This window comes from Lotus japonicus, chromosome 6, assembly GCF_012489685.1.
Source record: "Lotus japonicus ecotype B-129 chromosome 6, LjGifu_v1.2".
NCBI classification, from domain to species: domain Eukaryota; kingdom Viridiplantae; phylum Streptophyta; class Magnoliopsida; order Fabales; family Fabaceae; genus Lotus; species Lotus japonicus.
The window spans coordinates 50,044,719-50,055,857 of NC_080046.1; the positions used below are offsets into that span (position 1 = coordinate 50,044,719).

Consider the following 11,139-nt stretch of genomic DNA (forward strand, 5'->3'; position numbering starts at 1 on the left):
AATATTAATTATATACAAGATTAGTCCACCAAGAAAAAATATAAGATTATATTATATGTGAAACCAAACTAATTTCATATATAGCAATTACATATCAATGATAAGAGACCAAACTAAAATTACATTATTAGAAGTCCTAGTGGCTTTCACAAATGGTTCTTGTAAACAAGTGAAAGACAAGAGGAAAATAAAAATTGCATAATTGTAAGGCACACAAGTTTTCACGTGCGGTTTTTGGCAACAAGGCAAAGGTGATTCTTTTTATGTCGGGCGAGTCCTTGTAGCCCTTCCTCATCAATATCTTCGCGTGTCATCCCAAGAGGTGCTTCCCAATCAAATGAATTTAGTAGGTTTGCAGTTATGAGTTCCAATGTGGCGATTCCTTGGGGCATGCCAGGGCAAACTCTACGCCCGGCACCGAACGGAATTAGCTCGAAATCTCGTCCCTTAAACTCTATGTCCTTGTTTAAGAATCGGTCGGGATTAAACTCATGTGGGTCTTTCCAAGCCTCAGGGTCCCTATGGATGGCCCAAACGTTCACATAAACTATTGTCTTGGCCGGTATTTCATACCCATCTACGATGATGCTTTTCATTGTTTCTCTTGGTATTAGCGGTGCCGGCGGATAAAATCTGAGTGTCTCTTTTATAACTGCCTTCAAATATTCGAGTTTTTGAATATCCACTTCATCAATGAAGTCTTTGTTGCCACAGAGATTTCTTATTTCATCTTGGACTTTCTTCATTGCTGTCGGGTTCTTCATTAATCCAGTCATGAGCCAAACTGATGCGGCTACACTCGTGTCAGTTGATCCTATAAGAAGGTCCTATGATAAAGAAAAACAAGTATTAAGTAGGTGTGCTGGGCAAAACAAATGTAAGAGATTGATTAATAATAAAAATTAAATTAAATGATACCTACCATCATGAAAGCTTTAATGTGTTCATCGGTGAGATCAATTGAGAGGGAACCCTGGTCTCTAAGCTGGAGTAGCGTATCAACTATATCATCCTGCTGGGTTTGATCTTTGATCCTATTTGGATCGAGGTGCTCATCAAGGACTTGTTGGAAAAAGGCATCGAACGAGTTGATAGTTTTATCAAGACGAGCGAGTGAGCCTGTGAGTTTATCAATCCACCCCATGAAAGGAATATAATCTGAAAAGAAGAAGGTTAGAAACATGGCTTGTCCCTGAACAAGAAGGTTGTGGAAGATGCTGTTTTCAGCTCCATCCTCATCATAGATTCTCCCAAAAGCAATCCTGGAAATAGTACAGCTTGCGACAGACATTATGATCTCACTCAAGTTTGTGACTTTGGAAGAAGAAATATGGCTAGATATCTTTTGAATCATTTGCTTGACCTCAGATTTTCTTACATGGGAAAAGCTAGAGACCTTTTTGGCGCTGAAGAAATGGATGGCAGCAATTTTTCTGATTTCTCTCCAGTAATCATTGTATGGGGAAAAATTCATGTCCATGGCATTGTAAGAAATTCTTTTCTGGCTAAGTGTGGGAGCTCTGGTGCAAACAGCAAGATCATGGTCATTGAGGATCTTTTGGGCCATTTTTGGTGTGGAAATAATGATGGCTTTCTTGATGCCGAATCGAAGGGAAAAAATTGGACCATAGATCTTTGAGAGGTTCCAGAGTTGAAAATGGAAATTTAAACTGTCAAGTTGATGAAGGTTACCAATGATAGGAAGGCCTCTTGGACCTGGCGGAAGTGGAAGTTTCTTGTTATTGGATTTGTTCTTCTTCAACAGGATAATGAAGAATAGCAACAGAGGAGGAAGAGCTAGTACCAAGTACTGAAGAAATGAGAATGACAGTATCATTTTGCAGACACAAGACAGATCAAGCTGGGAATTATGAAGATCTTATCTGATTGTGATTTTTCTGTGTAAGAAACTAGAAGGGAAAGATCAAGTGTCTTATGTTTTTGTTCCTGCTCTCTAATCCTATTTATATACCTATATACATGCCTATGCTGCTTCGGATATCATATTTAGCAGTCAAATGCAAGTAGCTAGGAAATATACCACGTTTGGAATGCATAGTCAATTTGTGGGGAATGCATAGTCACGTTTGGACCTCGCAGTATCGCGAAAACAAACAGACAAATTTATATATATTACTATTATAACTAAATATGTCACGTTTCCAAGCAATGCTTGCATATTAAATTTGTTGAATTTTTTTGTTGGATACAGTGGGCTGTAGTTTACTTTAATAGTACTTCGATGATATCATGATAATTAAGGTGATTTTTATATTCTAACCATCTTCATCGTTGCTTGGCTCGTGCATAAAGAAATTGAAAGATTGTTAACAACTAAAATTTTCAAAGTCTGGACAAGTCTGGGAGGAGCTGGCTGTTTAATTTATTTTCTTGAAGATTGAATTCAATTGTTTTTAAACTGAATTATTTTATTTTAATACTCTCTTTCTCAGCATGAGTTAAAGACTCTTATTATGAAGAGGTGCCTTAGTGTCTTTTTGCTTTGTATTTTCCGAAGAATAAAAAAATTTGCCTCTCATTTGTATATGATTAATTGATTAAAGGGTATACATATGTTCTAATAATAATTTATCCACACTCATTCCGCTCACTTTAAATGTTGTAGAAATTGAAGAGAGATAAATGAAAAATCCTTAATGGCTATAAATGGAGTCAAAAAGATGGATTAGCCAAAGGAAATAGCTAGTTGATAGTTGGATATGAGTAGGTTAGTCGAAGTGGAAGAAATCAAGCATCTAGATGAAATTTATGGATAATTAAAGCAACTTAGGACTGGTGATCGAGATATTCTCAAGATTATTCTCAAAATTCATGTATTGGCATGTGAAATATTAAATATGGATCATTTCCTTTATAATAGGAATGGTTATGTCTTAGGAACCCTCGATACAGGGAAGATCAGTCTTCCAAGCTGACTAGGGGATATGGAACCACACCCAACAATTTGTAGTGGTTTGCTGGAAATAGGATGCGGGGGTTGTGGTTTTTTTTTTATAAGTCATATGAAATATATTGAATAGAAGTACAAGGAGTACTTCAACCCAATACAAGTAGAAAGGAATGAAAAAAAGAAACAGAGTAGTAATTTTTACAAAACAGAGACAAAGGTCCTCCTAAAAGTAAAAAGCCCACCACCCACTACCTTCTTGGAGACAGATTAAAGAAAACATGCCTCGTTAAAACCTTACCAGGAAAAACCCACTTGAGAAAACCTGGAAAATGATGCCTAGGTAATTGTTATAGTCAGCCAAACTCTGTATAATTTGGGAGAGAGTTATTTGTACAAAACACACAATCAAATCATCAATCAAACGTATAAATCTATATATCTATCTATCTATCTATCTATAACATATCTATCTATCTATCTATCTATCTATCTATAACATATATAAAGGGAGAGTTTCTGCAGCCTTAAGGGTAAATCAGTCATTCAATATAGTAATGCACATAAGTGAATATTTTTCCATGGACATATATGTAAATTTGAGAATAAATCAATCTTAACCATTGATTATTTTCTAAAGATGCAATCACAATCGTCCATTCCATTGCAACCTCTCATCTTCCGTCTGTTCACATTCTTAGTTGTTTTCATTGTTGCATTTGTAACTCTTTAATTTGGTTACAAAAATACGTGTAAGAGTCTCTTCCTTTTCTCTTATATATGAAACGTCATTCCATTCTCCTTTTAAATTCTATTCATCTTTCCTCCATAATCTCTATTTCTATGCAAGAAATCTCTCCCGTCTAGATTCTCCAATAGCATGATCCCTCCATAAGAAGATCTTCCATCAGGTTAGAAAATTTCTTCGTCTTTTCTACTTCATCAACCACTTATTCTTCATCACTTTCATTCTTAGGCTTTGATATTCTTCTCAATTAACTTCGTCCATCAGGTAAGAGCCCATTTTTTCTCCCTTTTGATTTATTTATTCTGATTTCACCATCATTTTTTCTTCACGTTTCATTCTCAGGCTATGTTCTTTTCAGTAGGACTTCTTTTTTCTCATTCATTCTTCTCATTCCTAATCTTTCATTGCGGTAAAATTTAGTGTTAATTCGTAATTTAGATTTTAACCAAATGATTGTCTTTTCTTCTAATCTAATATGATGAAGTCTTCGTTCTCCCTTTACATTTAACTGATTTTGTTTCACTGTTTTCTTCTTTCAGACTTTGCCGCTATTGCTTCCCTTCTTCCCATGTATTATTTTGAAAACATATAAGTTTCTTGCACTTTTTGTATGCCTTAATGATAAACTAATATAGTAAATTCTAATGAATTCTTTGCACTCCACAATATGTTGCATCTGTTAAATTCTCTCACATACAACTCTTTGTCTTCTTTAAGATGCAGAAGTTTTTGGAAGGATTCATTATATAATAAAATTTTTTAATTCGATGTTTTCACATTAAATTGCATATAAATGCAGAAAAAACATTCCATTAGCACTTTTTCCTACAACTATTTTTGCTTTTCAAGTTTGAAATAAAAGAAAATGAAGGTGGATGTTTTGACATTACATTTTATATGGATACAAAAATTACTCACCAAAATAAAAATAATAGTTATATGGTATTCCATAGGAAATTATAGACTTTTTAAATTTTAGAAAACATACAATTAATATTAATATTAATCTTTAAAAAGTGAATATGTGTGACAAAATTTCATAGACCGGATAACATATTTGTAATATTGTGTATTTAGTTAATATTAGTTATAGAACTCAATGAGACATGTGAATTATTTTTGATTTATAGAATTTTTCAATTGATATTAATACTAATCTGTAACAATTAGAGGTATGAGTTTTATCATTAAATTAGATTCTAAAAAAGTATTAAATTTGATATGAGAATGCAAAATAAATATTGGACTAGCCCTTTCATCTTCACCAATTCTTTTTAAAATCATATTTAATATTACACACCGATGTTTTTTTTTCTTTTCTAAAAAAAACGTCGGTTACACAATACATAGGACACACAAAATAACTTTGAATTTATAGAATTAATAAATAAATAATAAATAATATTAATCCATAAAAATTAATGGTGGTGGTGAAAATAATATTAAATATAAAAAATAACCTTCCCACTATCTCTTTTCCCCGCAACTATATAAATACTAAATATTATTGTGTCAATTAATTATACATGCCTTTATTTAAAATGCCAAATATAAAATATAACCTTCTAACTATCCGTTTATTATTATTCAGCTCATCCGTATTTAATTAATATAAGTTATGGGATTCCATATGACACAATTAATTATTTTTGATCTAGAGAATTATTAATTATTTAATAATCAATATTAATATTAATTCATAAAATTTAGAGGTGGTGGTTTTAATGATAAATACAATATCACTCCAAAAAAATAAAATTTTCACTAACCATTTTCCTACAACTATATAATTTAGTAACACATACATTTCACATAGCCCATGGTGAGGTATTTACATTCGATTAAGGCACAAACTTTTAGTCATTTTTCAGGTATATATAAGCAAGAGTTTGATAGTAAAATACAACCAGAGAATGTCTAAATGTGCTATAACTTTCTCTTTGATTTCCTAATGATTTCCTCTTTGATTTCAAGGTGGCTTTCATGTATAACTAAATATTCCTAATTTGTTATGGTTTACAAATAGGACTTTGCGTTATTTCATGGTAAAAAAAAAAATCAAATTTGTGATATCTTATATCTATGCTAAATTTTATTCTTTTAATTCATAAACTTTTTTTAATAGATGTAATAAAAATAACACAGATTTTGAGGAATTATAAAGTATAAAAATAGTGAATATTAATTGAGGTTATTGCTAAAGTTCACAAAGGGGCTTTCATTCATTTTCAAGCATAAGAAAATTAAACATATGAAGTTACACATGACATCTTCAAGGACGTGTGTTATGCGATGAGATTACTTGAAGACATAGAGAATACATTGATGGAGAAATATAAGTTTTGCATTGGGGTATTGCAAACAATGTTAAAAGACTTTTTGTGACTTTTCTATCTTTCAAGGGCATAATTTGTTTGGAAAAAATGGGATAGTATTTAGGTGATGATATATATATATATATATATATATATATAATATAAATAAGAAGTTTGGCAACCCGAGGGGCAAAATTGTCCTACAATTAACCATGACTCATGAATATATATTTTTACCATGTATATTTTTGTAATTGTGTAGATTATTTTATCGGAGATCAATATGATCGTTCGTTAGTGTTCATCTTGACCGTTCTTTGTAACCTTAATTAAAAAATAAATTAAAAGTTAGATAGAAAATGTAACATTCAAGAGTGAATTTAAATATCAAATCAAAGTGTCAAGTCATCATAAGAAATAAAGAACTAAATCCATGAGGCAAAAAACTTTTACAATCCCCAACTCCATAAAACATGTGTAACATTTACATAAATTTAATATATAAAAAACATTATATTCTGATGAGTCTAAAATAAAAAAAAAATAACAAATTAACAAATAGAAAATTAACAATTTGATTTTAAAATTTAAGAAAAGGAAAATTTCTTAGAACTGTGATTTATTTTGTTCGTGGATAAACAAATATAAAATACATATTGTTTATATATCTATTAATTTAAATTATAAAACTAAATATATAAAAATAAAGTAAAATTTATAAATAATGATTTGAAAAGTACAAAAACAAAAAATATATAAAAATATTATTAAAATGTCTTAAAATTTAATATTGTGAAGGTCTTAGAAATTAATATATCTATTTATTATATTATATAAAATTTAAAATATAAGCATGCAAATAATAGTTATATGTTATGCATTGATATCATTTAGGAGTTATGTAGAAGCTCAAAAAGTAAAAATCTTAAAGATTGAATTTAAACCCAACTTCAAAGTGCTTAATCATGACACAATTCAACAATTAAATCCATAAGGTAAAAAAAATTCCGCTTCTACAATTATATTTACATGTGCTTATTATTATATATAATTTATAAAATTGACAAACTATTCTTAACAAGGCACTTCAATTTATTTGTGACTTAAAAAATAGTATTGAACAATAAATTAATTTCAAATTTGAATTTAAAATTAAAAATAGATAGAAATGTTTCTGAAATTCATTTAAAAAATATATATTGGCTACACATCATTATCATAAACATAAATAAGTTTTCTTTGTTTTACCCTCACAAAAAAACAGTGGTTACATAGTATGAACTAATGTCATTAAGTAGTTATATAGAAGTTGAAAAGTTTATAACCTTCAAAATTGTATTTAAATCTCACATCAAAGTATCAAATCATGACACCAAATTTAAGGATTAAGTTCAAGGGGAAAAAATCATTTTGCTTCTATAACTTCATTTCCGATTGCTTACTATATAAATGAATGAGATTGTTCATCCATCTCGATGTACGTATGAACTCCGTGCTATCTGATTTTTTTTATCTCACATAAAAAAGCACATGTATCACAAAACAAAAAACACATTTATCAAGGGACACAAGACACACAGACACAATAAATCCATCACCATGCCATGACAACAAAAAGCACATTTATCACAAAACAAAACTTAAAAAAATCTAATATAAAAATAATATATAAATACAAAATATATTTTAGAAAATAACACAAAAATCATAAAAACACATAAAATAAATAAAAATGAATATCCCGTGCATCGCACGGGTAAAAAATACTAGTATCTATATGTAAAGGAGACTTGAGTTTTTTGCACTCCTTTACATTAAATGTATTAAATAGTAAAACATTTATTTTGTATTAATACCTTTAATAATAAAATTACAAACTAAATAAAATTTCTTAAATCATAATCTATTCAACTACCTACTAAATTGTAAAAGTCACTTTGAACTTTCATATGAAATACATTAAATTAAAATATTAAAAATGAATAAAATTGTTTAAGTCATTAACTATTCAACTACCTACTAAATGTAAAACTCACTTGAAAGTTTGTTACAAATACATAGAGAAATAAAAAAAATTCATTTTGTATTATATACATTAAAATAAAAACAGATCAACAAAATTTACAACGCAATAAGTTAATCAACTACCAAATAATTTATGAGTTTGTTGTATAAGGTAGAACGGAACATAACACTTTAGTTATTTAAAAAAGTGTGAAACAAAAAAGAATGAAACAAACACTCTAATAAAAAAATTACATTGATAAAAGTACCCATAATTTACATGTGAACAATTTTAGTTATATAATGATAAAAAAATATTGAAAATAATTTATACAAATAAATATCTTAATAAAACATTGATTTTAAAAAATATATGTGGATGCTTGATTTCCCTTAAGCAATGTCTCAGATTCGAGTTTTATGGATGAAAACCTTTGTTGAAAAAGTTAACTCCACCAACATGTGAAAATTCTTGGCTCGAGCAGGATTGCCTAGAAAGGAGGATACATGTAAGCACAAAAAAAGAGTTAAAAAATATTTATTTGTGATAGGAAGTTTAATATGAGTTAATATAATGATATAAAAATATTTGTTTACTTTAAAAAAATAAAAAAATATATTAGTCATAATATTTTTATTTTTTAATTTAATTAACGTAAAAAATCATTAAATACATTAAGAAGTAAAAGCGTCCTACATTTGTATTAAAATACATGAACCAATAGCAAAGATTTTAACTATTTTTTGGTAATCTGATTTTAATTTTCTTGGTTATAAACACAATTTTTATTTTATTTCATAATAAAGATATTTTAATATTTATGTATTAATTCAAGTGATAATCATTTTATACAATATTAAAAATGTTGTAAATAAACCCGTACAACGTGTTATATCTATTGTATAAAAATATTGTAAGTAAACCCGTGCAACACACGGGTATTATATCTAGTTTCCCGTATTTCTATGTTTATTTTCATTAGTTATTTACTTATGTCAGCCTTTATTTATTCTTTCAGCCTTTACTTTAAGTCTTTATTCATTTATTTCACCATTTTCAGCTATTTATTAGCTTTTTTCTCCATAACCTTAGTTGCATGCAATTACCTAGCTCGTCTTCAACCTCTCAATAGAAATCTCTAAGAACTTTTTGGAGTGTCGTGGTATCATGCATTGAGGAATAAAGTTCTTTCCTAAAGTAATAACTTGTTTAGGGGATCATTGCGTTGGTTTCTCAGTCGACTCAAACGACAACCCCAAGACCAAAATTTATTTGAACAAACAAATTAGAATTCCCAATGGGACGCATCTTTCTATTGAAAAGTTTGTATCTCCAAACCATGATCTATGTTGGCTCATGAAAATAAGGTTTGGAAGAAAAATGGTTTCTACAAACAATTGCATAACAAGTGGAGGGGGTGGCCAAACGAGAGGTGGAGGTGAGAGGATGACCGATCTGGTGGAGTTGGGGGAAGGATTAACGTTCCGGTGGATGGGGATCACATAGTGATGGATAGGGGACTGATCTGGTTGTGGGGGAGGGCAGATCTAGAGTCAGCGGAGGGGGCGGATGTGATGTTGGAGGATCGGCGGAGGGAAAAGTAGCAACAAACTTGGTGGAAGACGGGGAGGGGTGGTACCATGGTAGTAAGGGTGTGGGTATTGTACGGGCGGCGAAGGAGGATGATGGGCGAAAGGTGGCAGTGGAGGAACAGAAAATTGAGAAAACAACGGTGGACAAGGCGGATGGCGACAGACCAGGGAGAGAGACGGAGGAAGAGAAGTGAAAAAATAAAGATGGATAACATGTGGTAGAGAGAAACACATTTAGAAATTGTACATCAATGATAAGAGACTAAATTAAAATAACATTATTATAAGGAATAGTGGCTTTCACATGTGATTCTTGTAAATAAGAAAAAGATAAGAGGGAACCCTGACTTCTAAGCTGGAGTAGCGTATCAACTATATCATCCTCATGAATTTGATCTTTGATCCTATTAGGATCGAGGTGCTCATCAAGGACTTGTTGGAAAAAGACATCGAACGAGTTGAAAGGTCAAATAACTTTGAAAAAGCCGATAAAGGATTTGATTTTGAATTCTCTCATATCACACATGATATTATGTTAAATTTTATACACAGTTTATTTTCACTAAAACAGAGTAATTTTAAAATTGAATAAAAAATTAATCAGATTGTAAGTGATTATTCCAAAGCACATATACTACAATAATTTTATGGATTTGCAACTGAATTTTGTCACCGTACGTGATTTTGCCAATTAAATTGAAGGCTTAATTGCACTTTTGGTCCCCTAACTATGACATTCCTGCGAAAATCGTCCCCAAACTTCAAAATTAGCAAAAGACGACCCTAAAGTTTACACCCGGTTGCAAAATTGGTTTTCCGTCCAACTTCCGTCCAAAATCTAACAGATTGCTGATGTGGTATTATTTAATAATATTTTAATTGAAAAATATTAATAATTTAATTAAGAAGTAGAATTTTTATTTTTGGGACTAGTGACGGAGATAATCCGTCACAATTCACAATTCAGTCACTAAATTTTTTCATCTTCCTCAACATTACAGTGAGCATTTTCATCAACCTCTTTCCCTAACATCATCAAAATACCACCATCACTGAAACCTTTCCCAAAATCATCATCAAAATACCCGTCATCATCACCGCATATATACAAGATGAAATTGCCTGACCAATTAAAAGGAAATTAATAAGTGTTTGTCATAAAAATAAAATCTAAGTTATTTTTCCTGAATTCTATCATCAACCCAAAACCCAGAATGAAGAACCCAGAATCATCACCCCAAACAAATCACCCAAAACTTCATCCCTGCTGCAACTCCCAAAACCCACTAGGGACGAGTTACGACCACAACGTGGTACCAAGGAGCGGTGGCGGTGGTAGAACCAGATTTGGCTGTTCCATCTTCGATTTTAGGAGAAATAGAACCCATCTTGGTTCTGCTATGGTGCACAAACACGAAGAGATGAGAATCAATGGTACAACAAGAAGCCAACCATCACCTCTCGTGAGATACAGACCGATGTGTGTTTGGTTCTCTTTACACGAATGAGGCCGAGCGTGCGCTGGACGACGCGGTGGTAGTTGCGCGTCTCCGGTGCCACGCCGTGTCGGC

General features: G+C 30.9%; 1 protein-coding gene across 1 annotated transcript; it reads right to left on the reverse strand.

The window, feature by feature from the left end:
- Positions 1-20: 20 nt before the first annotated feature.
- On the reverse strand, positions 21-1,933 carry LOC130724064 (6,7,8-trihydroxycoumarin synthase-like). Its single transcript, XM_057575234.1, has 2 exons — positions 923-1,933; positions 21-827 (listed from the first exon to the last, which is right to left on the reverse strand). The coding sequence occupies exons 1-2, from the start codon at positions 1,835-1,837 to the stop codon at positions 222-224; spliced, it is 1,521 nt and encodes a 506-aa protein (XP_057431217.1). The 5' UTR covers positions 1,838-1,933; the 3' UTR covers positions 21-221.
- Positions 1,934-11,139: the final 9,206 nt, after the last annotated feature.